Below are 27043 nucleotides of genomic sequence, written 5' to 3'. Positions count from 1 at the left end.
GTAGCTCAGTGGATTGAGAGCCAGGCCTAGAGATGAGAGGTCCTAGGTTCAAATCCGGCCTCAGACACTTCCCAGCTGTGTGACCCTGGGCAAGTCACTTGACCCTTATTGCCTACCCTTACCACTCTTCCACCTATAAGTCAATACACAGAAGTTAAGGGTTTAAAATAAAATAAAATAAAATAATTAAAAAAAAAATAAATAAATTATGCTGTTAATTATAATCAGTTACAAAATTACAGTGAATGCTTAATGAAAATAAACATTGTAATGCAGGGTTGCTGTAAGAGTCCCTTGTATGCAAAACTAACAGAAGCAACTCTGACAGTTGAGGAAACGGAATGTTGACCCAGCCTGAGTAGTGGTCTCATGGGCAAAAACCATTGGATCCTGAGGCTATAAATATTCCTGCAGAACCAACTGTAGGGGCTTTTGCTTTTGGGCTTTAGTGGATTTCCCTTGACCTCTCCCTTGACATCCTGCTAGCCATGGATTTCCCCATTCCGGTCCTGGGAGGAGGGAATTTTGGTGGGTGGAGATCCTGGGAACTAGCTTCTGTAGGCAGGCAGGGACAACCTTAAACCAAGCCATCACCTCATCTAGTAATCTGCTAGACCTTATTACATCAGGGAAGTGAAACTATCCCTGGCTGAGGGCTGGTTCCCTCAGCCTGACTTCTACTTCCCTTGACATCCCCACCCTCCCCATCCCTGACTTCAACTTTAGCAATTAGTTACCAGACCTTACCCTCTTCCCTCAGCTTGGTTTCAATAAACCCCTTTGGCTTTTATTCAAAGAGCTTCTGGTGATTCATTATACCAACAACTAGGGCAAAGACTGAAGAGGGAAAGAATAACTCTCCTTTATTTCCTGAGGGCTAAACCAGGCATCCATCTTGGGCAGGAAGTGAACCAGCTTTCACTTCCTGTAGGCTGGGAGTTGCTCTCCAAAAGGGAGGGGCTCTTTACTCCTCTCCTCAAGGGAGTTTAGAGATAGCAGGGAGGCTGATTTAAAACATTTCAGCCAGGCTCACCCAATCTCTGGCTGACCTAAATTATCTTGTACTAAAAAGATAGCCTCCCTCCCTGAAGACCCAGCTGATACCACCCAGAGCCCTCAATACAAGCCTCTTGATTATCAATATTATATTTCCTTTTATTACAACATCAAAGTCTAAGTTTCATTTTATAATATAACCTAGTTTGTTTTTCTAGAGGTAATAGTTTCTTTTACAACATCTTTAAAATAAAAATGTTGCTAGACAATCTGCTAGTTTCTAAATTGAAATTGTTCATTATCTCGAAGTTATACAATAATATCCTGGAGGATAAATCGTAACAATATTATCTATGCCTCTGCAAATATAGAATAATAATTATCATAGCCATTATGGATTCAAAGCTATTCTGCATTCTATCAGGTTAGAAAGGATAGATTTCACATCATTGAAGATCAGGATCAGGTTCTCTGACTCCAAAGTCCCAAGATCAACATTGTTCCAGGAAAATAGTCTTCTGGATATTAAGATTTATCTGTGGCTGTCCTACATTTTCACCTGTGTCCATCTCATCTATATTGCTGAGGAAATCTTCAGCAGTTGTTGGTATGCTCTAGCCTCCTAAGCCTAGGCTGCTATCAGGGCTCTCTTCCATGGAATAGTATGGCCTATCTTTAAGAAAAGGATTTCAACTATTATTTATTATTGACCTTATTTCCTTGGGACCAAGACAGAAGTAATTGTCTCTGATTCTATGGAAAGTTGTCAATATAGAGAAGTTTCCTGTCTCATGAATTCCTTCTGACACACTTGGATTTTTTCTCTTTTCATATGGATCTGCTGACGGCTTAATTCCACTGCTGCTGTTGCTGAAACTCATCAAATCCACCTATAGGTTTGGGGCTGGACGGTTCCCCTGGAATAGTATGGTAGTAGATGCCATCTGCTGCCTATGCTGGTGGTTCATCACAAGGTTGGACTGAGACATTGCAATTGATCTCTGGAGCACTGGTGTTGAAGTTACCAAAAGGTTAAAGGCTGAGTCATTATCGTCTGAAGTTCTTGCCATGTGAAAGTGTTTTCTATATGAATGAAAAAGTACCACTGACCAGTGGCAGTGAAAATAATCTCTCATCTGGGAGACAGCTGAAGGAGTTCTGGAGGAGGCACTCATGCTGTTGTGCTGTGCTGGCTGCCTCCAGACCCTAGTGCCCAGCTGCAGGAAAGTGGGAGAAAAATCAGACTGAAGGTGTTGGGCACTCCCTGCTGGGCCCGCCATCACCACAAAACAAGACAGAGTGGCTACCAGATAAATAGAGGCTGGCCTGGTGGAAGTACCAACTGAGAGGCTTCTTTATTAAGGACTTGGGCAAGATGTTTTTCTTCCAAGAACTTGACTTGGGGTTCATATTGCAGTTGAAGAAAGCTTCTAGACCAGTGTTAAGGTCCTGAGTGTCATTTTTTAATTTTTACACAAAGTATACAAAAGTCTGTGGGGGTTAGGGTAATTGTGTTCAATAATCCTTTATCAGTTCTTATGAAAGATAGATTCATAGGTTACTGAACCTTAACATCCTTTATTCAGTCATTGAATACTCTTCATCTTATGCATCTCTCTTCTGTGATGGTAATTTCCTTCTCTTCCTTTTTCTTAATGTTAGTCCCTCTTATTTTTTTCTTCTCCTGAGACAGAACAAAAACTCTCACAGGCTGTCCTATATTTATCTTTCTCAATGATATTTAAAGCTATAAAGCCTAATGACAATAACCAGAATAAAATAATAGCTGGCCAAATAAAGTTAAGGTTTATATGTTATCCCATTTGATCATTATAACAAACTTGAGAGAAGCTGTTACTATCAACCCTCTTTTAAGGATGACGAAGGGGCAGATAGGTGGTACAGTGGATAGAGTGCCAGACCTGGCAGATAGATAGAAGCTGTGTGACACTGGGCAAGTCACTTAACCTCAATTGTGTATCCTTCTTCTCTTTTGGAACCAATGCATAGTATCAATTCTAAGACAAAAGGTAAGGGTTTTTGTGGTTTTTAAAAAAATTTATTATTACCTCTTTGGGGTACAAACCCAGTAGTGGTATTGCTGGATCAAAGGGCATGAAATCTTTTAAATCCCTTTGGGCATACTTCCAAATTGCCTTTCAGAATGGTTCAATTAATTCAAAATTCCACCAGCAATACATTAGAGTCTCAATTTTGCCATAACCCCTCCAATATTTATTATTTTCCTTTATGTAATATTGGCCAATACACTGGGTGTGAGGTGGTACCTCAGAGTTGTTTTGACTTGCATTTCTCTAATTAGGAGGGTTTAGAACACTATTTCATGTGATTATTGATAGTTTTTATTTTGTCATTTAAAAACTGCCTATTCATGTCCTTTGACAATTTGTTAATTAGGGAATGACTTGATTTCTTGTACAACTAACTGACTTAGTATCATATAAATTTGAGAATTTTGGACTTTGCTTTTGCTGTCCCCTTCTGTGTCTTTAACTTGCTCTTTGTCTCCATAAAAATTCTTTAGAGTTAGGTGCTTTTTTGTTGTTTCCTCATTTTTCATATTTAATTATCGGTAGGTTCTGTTTTCTGAGAAGTTGGGGTACCCTTTTAAACTTCAGTCCTTCCTTGATGTCATTCTCAGTTTATTTTCAGGGTTGTTACTAGTTTACCAGATCTTCTGAGGGCTGAGAACTCTAAGACCCCTCTCCCCGTGCTGATTCAATCGACCCTTGAGGTGCTGATAGCTTAAAAACTTTCCTCAGGCTTGGGTGTAAGCTTTTGATCTCACTCTGAACTTGATCAGGTCAGGGGCTGATCAAATTCTAGCCCCAGACTTAGGCTTAGGTTTTTTATCTCACTGCGTTCTTGATCCAATCAGACACACCCTTGATTGCCCTGTCCTGGAGCTCCTCCCTTAGTTTTGGGCAAAAATTCTGGGGAGGCTCCTCCTGTAAATTGTTTCCTCTCTCTAAACTTGAATGAAGTTCTTATCCAAAGCCCAGTCTGGAATTCCTGACTTCACTCTGTGCCTGCACAGATCATCCCCCTTCAGCCCAGATTGCCCTGGGCTGGGATTTTGGACTTCTCCACATGTTTGAAATTTCAAGAGGTATGGGTTGGCTTGGACCACTATTTGCCCAGGCAGGATCTCAGGGTTTGAATGTTGGCTTGGTTGATTAGTTTCCTCACCTAGGACAGCAAATGTGGGATGTTGGGGTGGGGGTGGGGTGGTTGCTCTTTACTTGTTCTTCACTCACTGCTTTGGCTCTTGCTAGCTCTGCTCTCCTCTCACCCCAGTGCCCCAGATATTGTCTGCCTATCTTTTGGGTTTTTTCTTTTCTTGAAAGTTATTTCACTCTGTCTCCTTGTTGGTTCTTTCACTCCTGTATTCATTTTGTAGCAATATTTTAATCTGGGTCAGGGAAGATTCTCACAGTAGCACAGAGTTGCTGCTCTAGTTACTCATCCATATTGGCTTCACCCCAGGAAGTCTCCAATGGATGCTTTTAAAAATTTAGTTTATATAACAAGTAACAATATTGCTAAATCATTTCATGTTAATCACATATTTTCATGGAAAATGTAAAGTGTGAGAGAGAAAAAGAGTGTGCTAGACACATCCATTTATTCTTCTTTACAAGGCTCTGTGACCATGTACAATAAAATTTTTTAATTTCCTAAAAGACTGATAAATAATTTATCACCAAAACATTTTCAAAGCTGGATAGAGCCCTTTTCCTTCATCATTCTGAACACAGTCATTCTGAACACTTGGAAGTTTTCCTTTTCACCTTTTGAGATTGTCACTGGGTACATGGGTACTTTTGCCCCATGGTGAGTCCTCACCACCAAGGTTTCCCTTCTCTTTTACTGCAGGGGTTTCATTTAAAACCTCTAAGACCATAGTCATTTTGTTTCTCAGTCATTTTCTACAAATGCAGCCCTAGAATAATCTACCTTGTAACTGGGACCTGGAGCCTGGGTCTATTGGAGATGATGCCTATACAAGAAGACCATGCAACTCAGGTGGAAGGGATCATACCAAAATCTTCTTGACCAATCCCTCCCTGCAAAGATGAAAGGAGTTGACAGCTGTATATATCTGTCACATTTATAGAAGGCTCCAACCCTCAAGTGCATAACCCAGCCCACTACTAGTGATTATAAACTCCGTCTGACCTAGAAAATGAAGAAGACAACAGAAGTAGCAGACCACTTCCCTAAAACACCAAATATGGGCTGAGTCATCAAGTCAGCAGCTCATAGAGCTCCTTGCTGCCTCCCTTGGTCATGGACAACAGAACTCTTTTTGATCAAGGTGGGGGGAATGTTAAATGTGGTTATCATAAGGGGCTATCTTGACCTCACTGACCTCATGGTTAGATTGGGTCTTATTATATCTCTTCAAACTTACCACACTTAGAGTTTGTTATCTTGATCAGATGTTATCAGTCCTCTGGCTGCTCCCTACTAATCACTCCTCCCTGTTGAAGTGTATTCAAACCACTGAGCCTCAAAGTGAGCACTCCTGCACTCCTGTACTCCTGTGTTGTTTAGTAACCCTGAATTGCAATTTCTCTGCCCTGATTAAAGAGTCTTCTTGTTGCTACTTTGGTTGAACTATTTATTTCACATTGAGAAAGGCTTAACCAGATGCTATCAGAAAGTGATGAGAAATCATAACAGCCAATATTTCCTTCAGCATGTATCTGATAGGACCAAGATAGATAGATGCTCTATCTCATAATTCTTGTATTGTAGAAATTGTAGTGATATCCACAGAGGTATTGAAGGCAACTAGTAACATATAAGGATCAATGCAGCTTACAAAGAAAGCAAATGTGAGAATCTGGAAATTCTGGAGATTGTATCGTAAATAAAAGTAAGTATTTTAGTATTGGACCAGTTAGAGTGTGATGGGGTCATCTTCAACTCATGATCAATTGTTATATTTTCAGTGTGTGAGTATTTGTACCTGTTATAAGGAAGAGGATTTTAACATGTCAGGTCTACAAGGGAGAGTAGCAGGAGGATATAAAGATTCTGGAATGTTGGAAGTAGGTGGGTTCAGGCAGTTAACTAGGGTTGAGTTGTCTTTCTCTGGTTTAGCCTGGAGAAGACTGGCTACTTTCCTTGGTGTCTGTACTACTTTAATCTCCCATACTACCTGCTTACCTGCCACTTGTGATCTACTGAGTTCCTGGTGTGATCCTGAGTCTTTTGGTAAGATCAGGTTTGGGGTCCTTGTGGATCCAAGATCTTTTCCCTGGCCCAGATAACTTGCCATAGACCACTTCTCTATTACCATCAAAAGGTGGGTTTGGTTTAGTGCAGGCTTAGCTAGAGTAGGACTGGGAATCTTTTAGGTCAAAGGGGCTAATTTCAGTGTAGGACATTACTTTGAAGACTTCCCACAAGGGAACAACTTTATGTCTGGGGGCAGGTTTAGGAAGTTGATATTAGTTTAGGGTTAAACAAATTCCCTTTCCACCTATCCTTATTATAATAAATCCAACATCTATCCCTGTTATTGAGTGGTCTGTGTGTGTGTGATACCTTAGGACAGGCTCTGCCTGACTGGGCCTTGTTAGTCAATCAACCTATTAACACTGGTTCTGTCAGCCTTCCCAAACCTGTTGAATCTTCTGATACTGGTCTATATTAACCATATAGTCCCATCCCCTAAAATCACCCTCTTACGCACCTGAAAAATCTACAAATAGTACAAATGAGAGCTTAGTTAATTGTTTTGCTAATTGTCCAGATGTAAGAAAGTGGTGAAGAAAATGTTAACATTGAGATTAAGTTTAACTCAAAAGTGTGTCTTGCATATTTTTAAAAAGAGAACTGGTTGTCAAATGTTTATTGACAAATTTACTAGATTAATGATATAAATTCTGATATAAAGATTGATGGGGGAATGGTGTATATGGTGTATATGGTGCTTTTGCAAGTTTTGGGAATTAAAAATGTTCAGAAAAGAATAATTTAACTTTGGGGTATCAAGAGAATTGGGTGATAAAAGACCATTGATGGCAATGGAAGAATAAACTCATTATAATAAGGTGAATAACTTTGGAAATGAAGTTTTAAGAGAAAAAAAGAGGGACAGGTAGGTAGCTCAGTGGTTTGAGAACCAGGCCCAGTGTAGTGGGTAAATAAATCCTAGGTGATTTGGGTAAGATGAGGAATGGGATGGTTGTGGTAAAAGGGAAAACCACCAGGGAAATAGCTGGATCAAACACAGTGGGTCCTTATGTATAAAAGGGATTTTAACAATATTTTGGGACAGGGAAGGAAGGGATCAGGTTATCTACCTCAAATTACAAAGGGATCCCTCCCAAAGGTCAGTGAGGGTATAACTACACTACAAACTAAACCTAACAGCTGCCAAATCTCAAATCAATCCAAAAACTGGATGGTGAATAGATCCAGCTATAGTTTTGGGGATTGCATGTGTATTCACAGATGTAACTTCAGTAGATAGATTCAGTAGATCACAGATGTCCGGTGTCTTAGACAATCCAAGTGTGGAGAAGGAGCTAGGATTGTTAACATTCAGTGTCCACCACTGAAATGTCTCACCTCATCTTGACCCATCTCCAGCAAACCAGGTCACTTGCTTCTAGATGTCCTCTGGTGATTAGGATCCACACACAGGAGAAAAAGCAGCTCCCTCCCTCCAAGAGTTCAACTGTGTTCCTCTGTGTCTCACACATGGAATTCTGCAGTTGTTCTCTGTCAGTCTAATCTTCTAGACTAAATATCCTTCTAACACCAGAGATAGGTTCTGGGTTAAAATCTGGTCTCAGACACTTCCTAGTTGTGTGTTCCTGGGCATATCTTTTTGCATAACCCTTACTGCTCTTCAGCCTTGTGTGAAGATGGAACTCTTCCCCTGCCCACTTTTAGATTTAATCACCAGAAGCTGTATTCACCCCTACTTTATGTATAAGTGGGGGGAGGTCCACAACCCATGTGCTAAAGTGGGTGACAACTCAGAAACAATTGACTGTCCCCTGGGCAGTCCTAAGAAAATTTATAAACTACAATTGGTTAACATAAAGTAGAAGGAAGGCACAGGAAGTGATGCAAAGAAGGGTCTTTAAAAGTAGCTTCAACTTCCTGTGAGGGAGTTTTTCAAAGTTCTGGAGGCTGGTGGAGGACCTTTCTCAGCTTGGACCTGGGACCCTAGCATTTGATAAAACTACTCTGGGATCTTCTCCCCTTGGACTTTAGATTGGTGAGTGGAAAAGCCTGACTTCTTTCCTGGCTCCTGAAGGGGCTAGCTTCTGGAGAGGTCCCCTATCTTGGAGGAGGCCTCATGACTGGAACCCTTGTTTTTCACCACCAGCCCCTCTGACCCATTGTCCTCAGGTGGAGAGTTAATGAGCCCAGCTTGGTTCAAACCGGGCCAGAGTAATTATCTAGTGTGATGGGATAGATGCCTTCTCTACCCTCTTTCTCATTTCTCTACTTTACTCTTTCCCTCTATTTTGTAAGTAAAACTGCTAAAAAGTCATTTGACTTGAGTTATATTAATTTTGGTGACCACATTCTCCTATATTTAGCCCAATGTTAATTTTTTAATCCTTACACTTGGAATCAGTACACAATATTAATTCTAAGATGGAAAGTAAGTTTCTTTTTTAAATCTACTAATACTCACTGCTCTGACTGTTCCTTTTAAAAAATATTTTATTTTCCAAATTACATACAATAACAATTTTGAACAGACATTTTCTGAAATTATTGGACTCAAATTGTCTATTTCCCTCCCTTCCCTTCCTTCCCTTTCCTCCTGGAAATGGTAAACAATTTGATCTTTGTTATACATGTATTATTTTGCATATGTATATATATATATGTATATATATATATATATATATACATATATATATATATGGGTACTTTCCAAGCCTGATGATGTTAATGATGTATACTAAGATGACCAGAGTAAAGGGAAGGTACCTAGTCACAAGTTCAAGACCATGATTGCTGAGAGTGCATAATACAGCAAGTTTAAGGCTAAAACTGAGGCCAATTCTAACAATGTTTAACTAATAAAACTATAATTTAATTAAAACAAGCCTTATTAAATTGAAGGGATTAATATAGGCTATGAGGAGACTAAACTATCACTCTTTGCAGATGATATGATGGTCTACTTAAAGAATTCTAGAAATCAACTAAAAATCTAGTAGAAATAATCAACAACTTTAGCAAAGTTGCAGGATACAAAAAAATGCACATAAATCATCAGCATTTCTATATATTTCCAACACATCCTGGCAGCAAGAGTTAGAAAGAGAAATTCCACTTAAAATCACCCTAGACACTATAAAATATTTAGGAATCTATTTGCCAAGATAAACACAGGAATTATATGAACACAATTAAAAAACACTTTCCACACAATTAAAACTAGATCTAAATAATTGGAAAAATATTAATTGCTCATGGGGAGGATGAGCTAACATAATAAAAATGGCAATCCTACCCAAATTAATTTACTTATTCAGTGCCATATCTATCAAACTACCAAGAAAAGTTTTTACAGAATTAGAAAAAATTATAACAAAGTTCATTTGGAAGAACAAAAGATCAATAATATCAAGGGATATAATGAAAAAAATGTGAAGGATGGGGCCCTAGCAGTACCAGATCTTAAACTGTACTATAAAGCAGTGATCATCAAAACAATATGGTACTAACTGACCCTGAGCAAGTCACTTAACCCCCATTGCCTAGCCCTTACCATTCTTCTGCCTTGGAACCAATACACAGTATTGACTCCAAGATAGAAGGTAAGGGTTTAAAAACAACAACAACAACAATCTGGTACTTGGCTAAGAGACAGAAGGGAGGATCAATGGAATAGACTTGGGGTAAATATCCTTAGCAAGTGTAATAATAAAAAGAGCCAATAACCAATGTTAGATAGAAGGGAGAAAGAGGGGGTCTATGTGGTGACTCCCTCCTCCTGCACTCCCCCAGGGCCAAATATACACTGGGAGGCTTTAAGGGGGTGTCATCCCAAAACTGGGTGAGCTGGATGGCCTTCAGGAGTTGGGGGCAAGGCTTCCCTATAAGACGAGTTATGTGGTACCCCAATCTGATTCTGAATAAGGATGGGGTTCACACAAACCTCTCCCTGATCAGTTAATTTCACAGCAGGTGGTCTGGCTTCAAGATGGAGGCAGCCAATCTGTGATTCCCCTCTCCCTTGTAGTCTCTCAGGCACTCTGGAACACTATCTGATTGATGAATGGCTTTTATTATTTGCAATTCAGGGATTGGGGAAAGGGGTGAAGGACAGAGGGATTTGGGGGTGCCCTCTTTGCTATTGCTATGGGGTCTGTTACTTGGGTGGGATCCCTAAGTGGTTCGCACACCTAAGCTCCTTCCCACACCCCTTCTCCTTCTGTTTCTATTTTTATCCTTTTCTATAATCGTAAGTTTTGACTGAAAAGGGGTCTCTCAGCAAGGTTGGGTAATGAGAGAAGGAGACTAAGAGATTGCTCCCAAAATGGAGTCCATAAACTTAGCTGACTGGATGGCTGAAGTCTTGATGGGTGAGATGCAATGGAATGGTTTTGATCAGGGAATCAGGGTTTCAATTTCCAAAGAAAGATCCTCAGGAGGCCCTCAGGACAGGATCTGGGCTGGGATATCCTTCTCCTCTCCCCTCTCAGGCCTCTGCCCAAACACTTCTCCTCTCTCCTCCTCCTCTGGAGAATTTCCCAGAATTCTCCCTGGTCTCTCAACTGTCAGTAACTGTCACCAACTGCTTTTGGCTCCTTTTGTCCCATTCCCCTTGCACAAATCCCATCCTTACACAAGATATTATGTGATAAACCCAAAGATCCCAGCTTTTGGGACAAGAATGCACTATTTGACAAAAACTGCTGGGAAAAATTGGAAAACAATATGGGAGAGATTAGGTCTACATCAACATCTCACACTGTATACCAAGATAAATTCAGAATAGGTGAATGACATGAATATAAAGAAGTAAACTATAAGTAAATTAGGTGAACATAGAATAGTATACCTGTCAAATCTATGGGAAAGGAAAGAATTTAAGACCAAGCAAGAAATAGAGAATGACATAAATGTAAAATGAATAATTTTGATTACACTAAATTAAAAAGGTTTTTGTACAAACAAAACCAATGCAACAAAAATTAGAAGAGAAGCAACAAATTGGGAAAATTGGGAAATAAAAATCTTTATAACAAAAACCTCTGACAAAGATCTAATTTCTCAAATATATATGGAACTAAATCAATTGTACAAAAAAAAACAAGCCATTCCCCAATTGATAAATGGGCAAGGGACATGAATAGACAGTTTTTGGATGACAAAATAAAAACTATCAATAATCACATGAAATAGTGTTCTAAATCCCTCCTAATTAGAGAAATGTAAATCAAAACCACCCTGAGGTACCACCTCAAACCTAGCAGATTGGCTAATATGACAGTAAGGGAAAGTAATAAATGTTGGAGAGGATGTGGCAAAATTGAGACACTAATGCATTGCTGGTGGAGTTGTGCTTTGCTCCAACCATTCTGGAAGGCAATTTGGAATTATGCTCAAAGGGCTTTAAATGACTGCCTGTTCTTTGATCCAGTCACACCACTACTGGGTTTGTACCCCCCAAGAGATAATAAGGAAAAATACATGTACAAAAATATTTATAGCTATACTTTTTGTGGTGGCAAAAAATTGGAAAATGAGGAGAGGTCCTTTGATTGAGGAATGGCTGAACAAATTGTGATGTATGCTGGTGATGGAATAGTATTGTGCTAAATGGAATAATGAACTAAAGGAATTCCATTTGAACTGGGTAGTGTATAATTGGAAATTGGGGAAGATGACATTTTAAAGTATATATATATATTTTCTATGGACACATGGAGACTTTGAAACTACATTTCCCATGATTCCTCATGGCAAACAGGAAGTATGATGATGTAGGAGAGGGGTTAAATCTGGGTGAAGAGGAAGTCGCTCTCTTAGCTAGCAGGCATGGGATGATTTAAAAAGGTAAAAATGGCTGAAGTGGCAGTTTGAATACTTATAGGGGCAGTATTATATATATTTTACCAGCATGGCCATGGCTTTAATTAAAATACTAATTTCTATATTTATATCAGTCTTTATCATTTTTAATCGTAACAGTAGACCTCCAGGAATTGATGCAGAGCAAAAGGAGCAAAACCTGGAGAACATTGTACACAGAAACTGATATACTGTAGCACAATTGAACATAATGGAATTCTCTACTAGTAGCAATACAATGAAACAGGACAGTTCTGAGGGACTTATGGGAAAGAATGCTATCCACATCCAGAGAAAGAATTGTGGGAGTAGAAACACAGAAGAAAAACATTTCCTTGATCACATAGTTCATTGGGGAAGTAGACTCTAAATGATCACTCTGTTGCAAATATATGGAAATATGGAAATAGGTCTTGATCAATGATACATGTAAAACCCTGTTGAATTGCTCTCTGGCTATGGGAGGGAGAGAGGAGGAGAGGGAAAGAATATGAATCATGTAACCATGGGAAAATATTCTAAATTGATTAATTCAATAAATAAATTTGAAAAAACAAGTCTTACTAATAAAACAATTAAGAAAAGGAGGTAGAGGATTTCACACTCACACTATGTGATCCTGGGCAAGTCAAATTAACCACTATTGCCTAGTCCTTACCACTCTTCTGCCTTATAACTGTAATGCAAAGACTCGATAAAGGCTTTTGCCCTTGCAAAGTTAACTGAAAACTTCTGGCTGTTAAACCTTAGAATCCTAACAAAGAGTCAGTTGGTTCCTGAGGCTTGAGGAGAGCGGAAGGACCAACTGGAGCTCTGACTTTGGCTTTCGGCTTTGCTTTTGGTCTGTGCCTTGTCTCTGGACAATTTGAACTTAGCTAATTTCTCTGGACCTCTCCCTGACCTTCTCCATACTATTCCCCTGTTACCTTTCCTGTGTTTTCCTGTGGGCTCTGGGAAGAAGGGTGGCTTTTGGGTTTTTTAGTGAATAGACTTTGTGGGGTTAGTTTCCCTATAGGCAAGTAGGACATCCTTGAATCAAACTATCCCTTACTTTATTACCCATTATTTTAAAAGCAGCCAAATCTTCCCTGGCTGTCAGAGCAGGCTCTCTCTCAGTCTAACCCATTCCTGTGACCTTCCCCCATCTTGAGTTTCTCCCTAGTGGCTATCAGAAACCCTAACCCCTCTCTCCTTCAGACTAATACTGAATTTCAATAAATCCCCTTTTTACCTAATCAAATCCTCTGGTGAGTCATTGTATTGAAGAATTAGGCAAGGGTCTAGAGGGAAGGAATTTTTCTCCTTTATTTCCTGAGGGAACTGGAGGCATCCATCTTGGGAGGAAGTAGTTGCCTGATACTTCCTCCCGAATCCCTTCAGTTTCAGTGATAGGGAGGAGCCGTGGGACTCCTCCTTTGAGGATTTGAGAAACTGACAAGAAAGCCCTCAAGTCAGATTTAAACCATTTCTGACTGGCCCTATTCCTTGTGTCTGTAGAAGTACTTGTGCCTGGAAGGGTTCAGCCTATTTCCCCCAGTGTCCTCTGTCTCTAGCCTGGGTGTCTAGTCTGTGTTAGCTACCTCTCCTGAATACCTCACCCTGTACCCTTACCATCCAAATACCACCTTGTCCATTCCTCCCTAAACTTAGCCATCCCTTCCATTCCTCTCCTACTACCTCAATCACCTTCATTCCTTCTTTTAACCTTAAAGAGTCAAAGTACCCACATTTTTGATAACATAACCTATACACAGTATTGATTCCCAGATGGAAGGTAAGGGTTTTGTTTTTGTTTTAAAGAGTGATTTAGAACATTTTTTCATATGATTATCACTAGCTTTGATTTCTTCATCTGAAAATGACTTGTTCATATCCTTTGACCATTTGTGAATTGGGGAATGATTTATGTTCTTATAAATTTAACTCAGTTCTCTATATATTTGAGAAATAAGAACTTTATCAGAGAAATTTGCTATAAATTCCCCCAACCACCACCACCACTCCAGTTTGTTGTTTCCCTTCTAATTTTGATTACATTAGTTTTGTTTACATGCATTTTAATATAAACAAAATTATTCATTTTCCATCTCATATATTTCCTATCTCTTGTCTGATCATAATTCTTCCCTTCTCCACATACCTGTAAGGGTTAAAATAGGAGTTTTGACAAAATAAGAGAGCAGCTTTTAAAAATTTAAGTTTTAATGAGAATATAGTAGAGTTGTAAATTAATATTATCCTGTTAAGTCAGAGAAAAGAAAACTTCTAGCAGTTATTAACAATTAATAATTTAGTTTAATTTAAATAGAGATAGTAAAAGAATATAGTAAACTGAATATATTAAAGGAGAGAAATATAGGACAGAGGTAGATAAAGAAAATTTCCTAATGTCTATACTATTTATCCTATAACTACTTATAATTACTACCTAAAACTGCCTATATTTACCTATAACTGCCTATAACTACCACTATTAACAATCACCCCACAAAGTTCCAACCCAATCCAGTCCAATCAAAACCAACTCAATCAGTGTTTAATCCAACCCCAAGTAGGTCTGTTAATGAAGTCCAGTCACCTCCCAAGAAGTTCAAGGAAAGGAAAAAAAAACCTAACAGCCCAAACCCAAAAGGCAAAAAGTCCTTAAGCTTTTTAAAAAGGTTTAAGCCAAAAGCTCTCTCCGTAAGCTCAGGATCACCTTTATATTTCAGCAACTAAATGCCAACCACCAATTAATCACCAACCCACACCACCAGCAACCAACCCCCAAGAACTAACTCAATGCCAGCAGCCAACTTCCTGCAAATGCAAGCCCTCACTGTCAGCAACTGACAGACCTAATTGCCAGCAACTGACCCCCCCAAGTGTCAGCAACTGACCAATTGACACGGCCCCTTTTATAACCTTTTTAATAACGTTTTATAAATATTTTTTATAACTTTCTCCTACTTCACTTTCTGTCTCTATGGTTCCTCCTTCTTGTCTCTATGGTTTCTCCTTCCTGTCACTGTGAGCTATTCATCTCTATGGTAAGAGGACCTCCAGGTCCCCCTTTAAATTAAAAAAGGAATAAAGAATTCCTTTTTTACATATCTGACAGAAAAACTATTCTACGTTCCTCTAATTTGCTTTTGGTATCACTCTTTATTTAAATCATATATCCATTCTGACCTTATCTTTATATGGGGTGTAAGATATCAGTCTATACCTAGTTTTTTCCATATCATTTTCTAGTTTTCCCAGAAGTTTTTGACAAATGTTAAGTTCTTATCTTCAAAGATGGGATTTCTTAGTTTATCAGGTACTAGATTACTATGGTCATTTACCCCAGCATACTGTGTATCTAATTTGTTTCATTGATCTATTTTATTTCTTTGCCGGTACCAAGACTGTTTTTTTGTTGTTGTTTTGTTTTTGGTTTGTTTGTGGTTTTTTTTTTAAACCCTTAACTTCTGTGTATTGGCTCATAGGTGGAAGAGTGGTAAGGGTGGGCAATGGAGGTCAAGTGGCTTGCTTAGGGTCACACAGCACCAGATTGTTTTGATGATAACTGCTTTATACCACAGTTTGTATTTATCTTTTGCAAATAGCCATCTTCTACAAACTGTATCAAGATGGGGTTCAGAGTTTTGAACCCCCAAAGAAGGCATGTGACAGTTGAAAGACCATTGGACCAGCTTTATAAAAGGAGGTGACACCCAGGCAAACCAACTCAGTCCTGAGTTTTGGGTGGAAGGGAGGTTAGGTAGGTCTCTATTTGAACCCCAGAAATTTCACCAGGATTGTGTTAGCCTGATCCATAGTGCTGAGCTTAGCAACTTAGGTCAATACCTATCATAGCATGAACTCTGCAGCTTATATTTATGCATCATCATTAACCAATATCAACAACTTCAACTAGTCATCTTTGAAGAAGCAACAGCTACTTGCCTTCATCTGGTTTAGCTAGCATTGTCATCCATCAACTAGCAGGCAAAAGCTGTAAACAAACTGAGTGAGAATGCCATTAGAAGTTTCCCTGTGGGGAATGGCCTAATCCTCACTCATTAGATTTAGTTTTAGATTTCCCTGAATCCTCAATCCTTCTTCATTCCTAGTTCCCCATAATATCAAATTATACCTTCATTAACTAATTAAAGTTACCTGTTGAAGAAACTGAAGTCTTCTTGCTGTTCTGGTCCATCAACTCAAGAAAAATTTCCATATTGTCCATATTGGCAGTTGAGAGAGTCTCCCTGCTGTGAGGGGTTTCATAGGCTTTCCACTAATTCTAGCCTGTGATTCATTCTCTGACAACTTGAGATATTTATAACTATTGGCAGTCATATCTTCTTAGCCATACTTAATACCTAAAGATATCTAGTTGTTACCACAAAGGAGCCATTGGGGCAGGTGTCCTCTTCTTTTAGGAATCTCTAAGTGCCTGCTGGGGAATTGATTCTACTGGCCCATCCTTTGTGGGTCAGAGCAGTGAAGCTATAGAACAGAGAACAAGTTTGAGATCTGGTACTGCTAGACCACTTTACTTCACACTTGTTTTTATTAATTCCCTTGATATTCTTGACCTTTTGCTCTGCCAGATGAATTTTGTTATTATTTTTGGTAGTTTTATAAAATAATTTTTGGTAGTTTGATTAGAAATGCACTTAATAAGTAAATTAATTTATATAGAATTGTCATTTTTTAATATATTAGCTCAGCCTACCCATGAACAATTAATATTTCCCTGTTGGTTAGATCTGACTTTATTTGTGCAAAAAGTATTTTGCAATTGTTTTCATATAATTCCTCAGTTTGTCTTAGCAACTAGACTCAGGTGTTTTAAATTGCCTAGAGTTATTTTAAATAGGATTTCTCTTGTTGCTATTAATAATTTTTGGTAATATAAAGAAATGCTGATAATTTATGTGGGTTTATTTTGTATCCTGCAACTTTGCTAAAGTTATTATTTATTTCAACTAGATTTTTAGTTAATTCTTAAGAATTCTCTAATTATATCATTATATCATCTGCAAATAGTGATAGTTTAGTTTCCTCATTGCTTTTTTTCTTTTTCTTTTTTTCTCTCTTATTGTGAAAACTAGCCTTTCTAGTATAATATTAGATAATAGTGATAATGGGCATCCTTGCTTCACCCCTGTTCTTACTGGGAAGACTTTTAGCTTATCTTCTTTACAGATGATAATTGCTGATGGTTTTCAATAAGTACTACTTATTATTTTAAGGAAAGGCCCTTTTAATTTTATGCTTTCTAGTGGTTTTAATAGGAATGGTTATTGTATTTTGTCAAAAGCTTTTTCTGGGTCTATTGAGTTAATCATGTGATTTCTGATAGTTTGGTTATTGATATGGTCAATTATACTGATAGTTTTCCTAATATTTCCTAAAAAAGCATGCCTGCATTCCTGATAAAAGTCCCACCTGGCAATAGTGAATGATCGCTCTAATATATTGCTATTATCATCTTACTATTTTTTTATTTAAAATTTTTGCATCTGTATTAAAGGAAGGTGGCCAAGTACCAGATCTTAAACTGTATTATAAAGCAGAAGTCATCAAAACTATATGGTACTGGCAAAGAGACAGAAGGGAAGATCAGTGGAATAGACTAGGGTAAGCGACCTCAGCAAGATAGTCTTCGATAAACCCAAAAAACTCAGCTTTTGGGACAAAAACTCAGTATTTGACAAAAACTGTTGGGAACATTGGAAAACAATATGGGAGAGATTGGGTCTAGATCAACATCTCACACCCTATACCAAGATAAACTCAGAATGGGTGAATGACTTGAATATAAAGAAGGAAACTATAGGTAAATTGGGTGCACACAAAATAGCATACTTGTCATATCTTTGGGAAAGGAAAGATTTTAAAACCAAGCAAGAGTTAGAAAAAAATCACAAAATGTAAAGAAATCATTTTGAGTACATTAAACTAAAAAGTTTTTGTACAAAAAAAACCCCCAATGCTACCAAAATTAGAAGGGAAGCAACAAATTGGGAAAAAACTTTATAACAAAAAAAATCAGACAAAGAGCTAATTACTCAAATAATCAAGGAGCTAAATCAATTGTACAAAAAATCAAGCCATCCCCCAAATGATAAATGGGCAAGGGACATGAATAGGCAATTTTAAGATAAAGAAATCAAAACTATCAATAAGTACATGAGAAAGTGTTCTAAATCTCTATAATCAGAGAAATGCAAATCAAAACAACTCTGAGGTACCACCTCACACCTAGCAGTTTGGCTAAATTGACAACAAGGGAAAGTAATGAATGTTGGAGGAGATGTTCAAAATTGGGACATTAATGCATTGCTGGTGGAGTTGTGAACTGATCAAACCATTCTGGATGGCAATTTGGAACTATGCTCAAAGGGCTTTAAAAGACTATCTGCCTTTTGATCCAGCCATAGCACTGCTTGGATTATACTCCAAAGAGATAAGGAAAAAGACTTGCACAAAAATATTTATATCCGTGCTCCTTGTGGTGACAAAAAATTGGAAAATGAGAGAATGTTCTTTGATTGGGGAATGGCTGAACAAATTGTGGTATCTGTTGGTAATGGAATACTATTGTGCTAAAAGGAATAAAGAACTGGAGGAATTCCATGTGAACTATAATGACCTCCAGGAATTGATGCAGAGTGAAAGGAGAAGATCCAGGAAAACATTGTATACAAAGGCTGATACACTGTGGTATAATTGAACATAATGGACTTCTCTACTAGCAGCAATGCAAGAATCCAGAGCAAAACTAGCCACATTCAGAGGGAGAACTGAGGGAGGAGAAACACAGAAGAAAAACAACTGCTTGAACACATGGGCTGATGGGATATTATTGGGCATGTAGACACTAAACAATAACTCTAGTCTAACTATCAATAACATGGAATTAGGTCTTGATCAATGATACATGTAAAACCGAGTGGAATTGTGTGTCGGCTAAGGGGAGTTAGGAGTGTTGAGGGAAGAGGGAAAGAACATGAAATATGTAACTATGGGAAAATATTCAAAATAAAAATAAAAGAAATTTAGTAGAATTTATTTTTTGCCTATTTTGCCAAATAATAGTATAGAGGTTAATTGTTCATTAAATGTCAAATTTGTTGGCATATAATTGGGCAAAATAGTTCCTAATGATCCTTTTTGATACTGGTCATTTGATTTCTTTCTTTTTTAAATCAAATTAACCTATGAGCTATTTAATTTGTCTTTTCACAAATCCAATTCCTAGTTTTAGTTATTAGTTCAATGGTTTTCTTTCAATTTTATTAATTTCTTCTTTGATTTTTAGGATTTTCAATCTGGTGTTTATTTGATGATTTTTAATTTGTTCTTTTCCTAGTTTTTAGTTGCATGATCTACTTTTTTTAGTTCTTTGATCTACTTTTCCTCCAAAAACAGAAGGAAAGAAAGAAAGTAAGGAATCACACAAGAGAAAGCATAGATATTCCAGTTACACAGAAAGTAGGTGAACAAAACATGGAAGTCAGAAAGCAGAAGGCCCAGAGACTTTGGAAGCTGAATCTAGTTGAGCTGTGGAGAAGAGCAAACTCATAATGGTACTGCCTTAGAGAAGAGAATGTATTAGGGAAGAAGTGAGAATACCCAGGGGAAAAAAAAAACAAAAAAAAAACATCAAAGTCCAGAAGTGCCAGAGGTGGAGTGTTAGGTCCTTTGTGCATGCCTTTGATTTGTATCTATATATGCCTATTTTCTCCAAGAGTACTGTATTTATATGAGAATATTCTAAGATCCTCAGTTTCACATCTGTAAAATGGGCAAGAGATCTTAGACTCTCAGTTTCAACAATCTATTCCTTTATGCAGACACATAGAAATAAGATTATCTTTATTAAACTTCTGTTGTTGACAGGTACGATGCTAAGCACAAATTCTTTGTGCAGTATTGTGAATTTACTTATTTCAACAATAGATACCACAAAATAAATATGTGCTGAAAACACCCGATACTTAACAGCAGCAACTGACAGACTTTTTATCCATTGTTAAAAATGGGTTCAATGGAAGAAAAAACAAGAGGGGAAAGGGAAGGGAAGGCAACTCGCAATGACATATCAAAGTAGAACTCTGTGCCTCATGTTCATCCTTTGTTATAAAGTAAATATGATAAGTAAATATCTTCATTAAGGCGTGGGTGAGGAAATTATTTTTTAAAAAGGAAAGAACAGGGCAGCTGGGTAGCTCAGTGGATTGAGAGTCAGACCTAGAGACGGGAGGTCCTAGGTTCAAATTCGGCCTCAGACACTTCCCAGCTGTGTGACCCTGGGCAAGTCACTTGACCCCCATTGCCCACCCTTACCACTCTTCCACCTATAAGTCAATACACAGAAGTTAAGGGTTAAAAAAAAAAAAGATAGAAAAAAAAAAAAAAGGAAAGAACACTCACTTCATCAAACCCCAAGATATTAATATGTGCACCAGGGACAGTACAGCACTAGAAATAAAACTAAGAAATTGGGGAGAAATGTGGCAGGAAATAAAACGTGGCTCTAGAGGAATTGTGGTTCAAGCTGGAGTTGGTAGACTTAGAGAAGTCATTGCACTTATTTGAGCGTCCTCTTCTGGACACTTTCTAGCTTAAAAAATGTACTTAAATTGTGTCCTTTCAGATGGCTGGGTTTTTGTTATTGTGTTGGTTTGCTCATCTTTATATCTTTCGGGATCTCTAGTGGGGGAGTGGGAGACTGAACTAACACTTGAAAAGAACGGGAGGCTGAGCCTTTTTGATTGGAGTAAAACGTTTTTCTCATAGCGACAAAACTTTTCTTATTAAATTTACAAAATGCCTCAGTAACGAATATCCTGCACACTAGAGTAAACGGTACTTCTCCGGGAGAAATCACCACGCAGGCGCCTCAGTCTTGCGCACTGAGACAAGGTTGGCTGCCTTCCTAGAGTAGTTGATGCTGGCATGCGCAGTGAGTAGCCGGTCTTAGGAGCGGAGGTGAGGGATTGGGTGATAACTGTTGATTCTGGTTGGGTGCACAGTAGCCAAAATGGCGCCGTCCAGGAGTCCCTTGCTTTCTTTAATGTTATTTGTGCTATTGTTGTGGGGGACTCCGGGGATCCAAGGACTTTGGAGAAATGTGAGGACCATCACGGACAAGAACTGGAAGGAGCTGCTGCAGGGGGAATGGATGATTGAATTGTGAGTGTGGGAGTAATAATTCCTAGGCACTTCTGCCCGCTTGAGCAGTCTATATCCTCGCTCTCTGTGACCTTCTGAAACTACCCCCACACCCCGCCAGGGCTCTGAGGATAATTTTAACTCGCTCCCTTCCCTTAAGGTTCTCCCCACCCCTCTTTCTCAAACTTTGACTTCTTTCGATTGGGGAAACCTGTTCGTTTTCACTTTATCACAACAAGCTTGTGTAAGAACCTCGAGCCACTTTCCTACCTCCTGCCTATTCCTCCCCATCCCCCCAATTTCTTAGTTTTATTTCTAGTGCTTACTGTTCCTAATGCACATTTTAGGTTTGATGAAGTGGCATTTTTCATTTTTTCATATTTCCTCACACATAGCTTAATGAAGACATTACCACACTTTACAAGAAAGGATGAACCACAGGCACAGCTCTACTTTGATACAAATCGCTGCCAGTTCCCTCCCCTTCCTTTCTTGTAGGTTTTTCTTTCATTGAAATTATTTTTTTAAATGGATAAAAAGTCTTTCTGTTATCATTGTAAATATTAGTGTTTTCAGCACATTTTTTTTTGTGGTATTTACTGTTGAAATAAGTGAGTAAATTCACCTTGCTGCATAAGGAATCTTCGCTTAGCCCAGTGCCTTTCAATAATACAAGTTTAATAAAGATAAGAATCTTTATTTGTCTCAGCATAGAAGGGATAGTTGGAGTTGGAAGAGGCCTAGAAGATTTCTAGTCCATTTTACAGTTAAGAAATTGAGGTTCACTCGTGATAGCTCCCCAAGGGAATTTAGGGAAATATATAATAAGTTGTGTTTTCTGGGCTTTAGATAGAAGGTCAAAGTGAATATTATATTTTTGTAAACTTTTTTTTTTTTTTTGGTAAATCCTTACCTTCTGTCTTAATGTCAGTTCTAAGACAGAAGAGTGGCAAGGTAAGTGACTTGTCTAGGGTCACACAGCTAGGAAGTAATGATGGCCATTTTTGAACCCAGGATTTCCCATGATCTATTAAAAAAATTATTCCTAGTTTAAAAATTTTTGAAATCTTGTGGTTCTAAAAGGTTTTCCCTCTTTTATTTATTTTTATTTCCTTTTATTTAGGTAAAACCATATGAAAAAAACTTTAGATTTTATGAAATTCCAGTTAGCATTGTAATAAATGTCAGTGGCCATTTTGTCCAACTCCTCTTTCAGTTGTGTCTGACTCTTAATACTCCAGTATTTTCCGTGAAATTTTTATTGGTAAACTTGCAAGGATGGTTTGCCATTTCCTTTTCCAACAGATATGGGCAAACAGAAGTTAGGGGATTTACCCAGGGTCACACAACTACTGTCTGAGGTCAAATTTGAACTCAGGTCTTCCTGACTTCAGACTTGACACTTTATCCACTGAGTCACCTAGCTGTCTTAAAGGAAGTCCATTGAATTATACCTGAAAGATCATCTAGCTTGAAAACCTTTCTATTAAAGGAGAACTCACTACAATTTGTTTTTTGTTTCTTTTTGTTTTTTACCTTATTTTAAGAAGTTTCTCCCAGTCACATGTAAAATCAATTAAAATGAGTTTTTAAAAAATATATGAACCTCAAATTTTTTCCCTCCTTTCTTCCCTTCCCCCCTCACTGAGACAGTAAGCAATCTGATATGAATTTTACATGTGTAATCAAGTAAACAAAAAAAATGAAGAAAGTGAAATCTACTATGCCTTGCTCTGGATTCAGATTCCATCATTTCTTGCTTTGGAAGCAGATGGCACTTTTATCATGAGTCCTTAGATCATTGTCTTGCTGAATATAGCTATGGTATTATTCACAGTTATTCATTATATAATATTATTGTTACTGTTTACAAAGTTCTCCTGGTTCTGCTCATTTCACTCTGCATCTTGTTCATCATTTCTTATAGCACAATAGTATTGCGTTACAATCACATGCCACAACTTACTTGGCCATTTCCAATTGACAGGACTCTGCTCACTTTCTAAATCTTTGCCATCTCAAAAGAGCTGCTATAAATATTTTTGTACATCTAGATCCTTTTACTTCTTATTTTTTATCTTTGGGATACAGACCTCGTAATGGTTTTTCTGGGTCAAAGAGTATATATGTATTTATAGCCCTTTGGGAATAATTCCCAGTTCTCCAGAATGGTTGAATCAGTTCACAGCTCCCCCAACAGTGCAGTAGCATTTTAATTTTACCACATCCCCTCCCACTTTTGTCATTTTCCTCTTCTATCATAATAACCAATCTGATAGTTGTGAAGTATACCTCATAATTGTCATTTTTCTAATTAATACTTAGAGCATTTTTCCACATAACTATGATAGCTTTGATTATTTATCTGAAAACTGTCATTTCATATCCTTTGACCATTTATCCCTGGGAAATGACTTACATTTTGATAAATTTGCCTTATTTATCTTTGAGAGATAAGGCCTCCATCAGATAACTTGTAATTTGTTTTTACCATTATAATTATTGTTTACTACTCTTACTCCTATTTTTCCCCTATTTATCCTCCTTTTACCCTGTCCATTCACAAAAGTGTTTTGCTTCTGACTATTGCCCCCCTCTCCAATTTTTCTTCTTCCTCTCCCACTTTCATATAGGGTAAGATAGATTTTTAAACCCAACTAAGTATGTTTTCTTTCCTCTTTGAGCCAATTCTGATGAAAATAAGGTTCAAGCACTCCCTTTCCCCCATCTGCTTCTCCACTGTAAAAATCTCTTTTGTACTTCTTTTGTGTGAGATAATTTACCCAATTCTACTTCTCCCTTCACCTTTCCCACATTGTATTCCTATTTCTCACCCTTTAATTTTAGTTTTTTAGATATCCCATCATATTTAATTTATACCTTTGTTCCCTATGTATATTCCTTTTAACTGCCATAATAATGATAAGATTCTTAGGAGTTTATAGGTATCATCTTCTCATGTAGGGATCTAAACAGTTTAACCTTATTAAATCCATCATAATTTCTCTTTCCTGTTTACCTTTTTGTGCTTCTATTGAATTTTGTATTTGAGAGGCACATTTTCTCTTCAGTTCTGATCTTTTCATCAGGAATGCTTCAAAGTCTTCTATTTCATTGAATACCCTCTTTTCCCCTTGAAGGATGAAACTCAGTTTTGTGGAAAGGTGATTTGCAATTCTAGCCTCTTTACCCTCCAGAATATCATATTCCAGGCCTGTTGCTCCTTTAATATAAAGCTACTAATTCTTGTGTTATCCTGACTACTCCATGATATTTGAAATATTTCTTTTTGGGTATTTGAAATGTTTTTCCTTGACCTGGGAGTTCTGGAATTTAGCTATGATATTCCTGGGTTTTCATTTTGTGATCTCTTTCTGGAGGTGATTGGGTAGACTCTTTTCATTTATATTTTACCCTCTCATTCTAGAATATTAAAGCATTTTTCCTTGATAATTTCTTGAATGATGTCTAGTCTCTTTTTGATTAAGACTTTTAAGGTAGTCTAGTAATTCTTAAGTTCTCTCCCTTGAATCTATGTTCCAGATCAGTTGTTGTTTTTTTTTCTTTCTTTTCTCCCCTTCTTTAAAACCTTCTGTCTTAGAATTGATGCCAGGTATCAGTTCCAATGCAGAAAAGCAATAAGGGGTAGGCAATTGGAATTAAGTGACTTACCCAGGGTCACATAGCTAGGAATTGTCTGAGGTCTGATTTAAACACAGGAACTGCCATCTCCAGGCTTGGTTCTCTATCTAATGAGCCACCTAGCTGCTTCTTTGGTTCTTTTGTTTAGTGAGATATTTCACAGTTTCTTCTATTTTTTTTTTTCATTCTTTTGATCCTTTAATATAGAAGCTGCTTTGTTTTATTGTTTCTTGATGTTTCATGGAGTAAGCTTCCACTTACCCTAATTTGATTTTTAAGAAAATTTTTTTTATTAAGCTTTTCCATTTGGCCAATTCTTCTTTTGAAGAAGTTCTTTTTAGTGGATTTTTGTGCCTCTTACCAGTTGGCCTAATCTGTTTTTAAGGTATTGTTTTCTAAAATATTTTTGGTGTTTCCTTTGCCAAATTATTGAGTGTTTTTTCATAGTTTTCCTTTATCACTTTCTTTTCCCATTTTTTCTTCTACTTCTTTGATTTTCTAAATCCTTTTTGAGCTTTTTTAGGAATTTTTTTTTGTCCTTGAGACTAATTCAGATTTTTCTTTGAGTCTTTGAATGCAGTAAGATTGACTTCTGAGTTTGTGTTTTGATCTTTTCTGTTATCAAAAAAACTTTCTATGTTGTTTCTTTTTCTGTTATTTGTTCATTTTTCCAACTTTTTTTTTGGGTGAGCATCTTCCTTACTCTGCTATCTTGACTCACCAAGATGATTGTTTTTCAACATGTTTGTATATATATATATATATATATATATATATATATGATGCATATGTTTGTGTGATGGATGCCTTTGGCAGTTTGTTGAAGCCTAAGGATCCTTTCTCACAATAATATTTGATACCTATATTCATAATTAAAGGAAATAGAAATATTGGTGAAAATAAACATGTACTTTTCCCCATCTAAGTTCATGAATCCCCTGAAATATGCCTATTGATTCCTTGAGAGTTCATGATTCCAGATTTTTTTAAAACCCTCACCTTCTGTCTTAGTATTAATACTGTATTGATTCCAAAGCAGAAGAGTGGTGGTAAAGGCTAGGCAATGGGGGTTAAGTGACTTACCCAGGGTAACCCAGCTAGGAAGTTTCTGATGCCAGATTTGAACCCAGAACCTCCCATCTCTGGGCCTGGCTCTCAATCCACTGAGCCACCCAGCAGCCCCCAGATTAAGAATCTCTTAATGAAAGTAAGGTCCTTTTTAGTTCTAAATTGTTGTTTAGGATTGATGATATTGATGAAAAGCCATTATTTCTTACCATGTTCAGATCAAAATTAAGTACTATTTTGCTCAAATCCATATCTTTATGGAAATATGATTTCCTGATACATAAAAATAATAGAATTAAACCATATTATAACTACAGAAATGGCCTATTTGATAAGTGCCAACATTTTATAGAATCAAAAGGGTTTATAATCACAGGCATATACATTCATTGATAGAAATTTCAAGAAAGACATATAAAATATGGCATGTGAAAAAAAAGCTTTGTGTAAATAGAACTCCCTCCCCCCAAACCCTGGTTATATTCTTTCTCTTTTCTTTCCCTCTTATCACCAAATTGTTGTAATTTCCCCTTTGTAAAATGCAATATGTTATGTACCTCTAGCCAGTGAATCTTTAGAGGTATAAGCTAGTTATGTGAAATGATTCATTGGGGAAACTAGGCACAATAATCTCCCCAAACCATTGATTGAGGAGATTTCAACATGTTTATCTCCAAATAGAATCACAGAGGGATTGTGTAAATAGAACTCCCCTCCCCTCTCTGGGTTGTGGAATTGCTTCCCATCCAACCAGCATCCTCCCCAACCTGTGTGCCTATACTGTGTGGCTGGACATCATGAAACACACAGGTGATGTGTGTGGGCACTAAGAAAGAATGAAGGAAGGAGTGTGAGGGGACATGGTCTCTCTATTCCCTTGGACAGCAGTTGTGCAGGATGCTGGCTAAGATCCACGTGGTGGAGGAACTACATGGTCAGATTAGAAAAAAGGCTTTAATTTAAATCTATCTGCTTTCTTTAACCAAGTGATTATTAATGGAATAATTATGGAAACTATGGAAACAAAGAACAGGTAGTTTTTAATTAGCTTGCCATTAACTACAAATAAATAACAAATGTTCCCCCCAAAACAAAA

General features: G+C 37.5%; 1 protein-coding gene and 1 pseudogene across 1 annotated transcript in view; one reads left to right on the top strand and one right to left on the bottom strand.

Annotated features, from left to right (window-relative positions):
- Positions 1 to 1387: 1387 nt before the first annotated feature.
- On the bottom strand, positions 1388 to 21023 carry LOC123233953 (annotated as a pseudogene).
- An 83-nt stretch (positions 21024 to 21106) lies between these two features.
- Positions 21107 to 27043, top strand: part of TMX1 (thioredoxin related transmembrane protein 1) — a 50750-nt gene continuing 44813 nt past the window's right edge. Inside the window, exon 1 of the mRNA XM_044659942.1 lies at positions 21107 to 21258. Coding sequence (XP_044515877.1) covers positions 21107 to 21258 — 152 coding nt within the window. The remainder of the gene's footprint in view (positions 21259 to 27043) is intronic.

Source organism: Gracilinanus agilis, chromosome 2, assembly GCF_016433145.1.
Source record: "Gracilinanus agilis isolate LMUSP501 chromosome 2, AgileGrace, whole genome shotgun sequence".
Classification (NCBI taxonomy): Eukaryota; Metazoa; Chordata; class Mammalia; order Didelphimorphia; family Didelphidae; genus Gracilinanus; species Gracilinanus agilis.
Note: the sequence above shows the minus strand (reverse complement) of the source record. Positions and strands in the feature narration are given on the sequence as shown.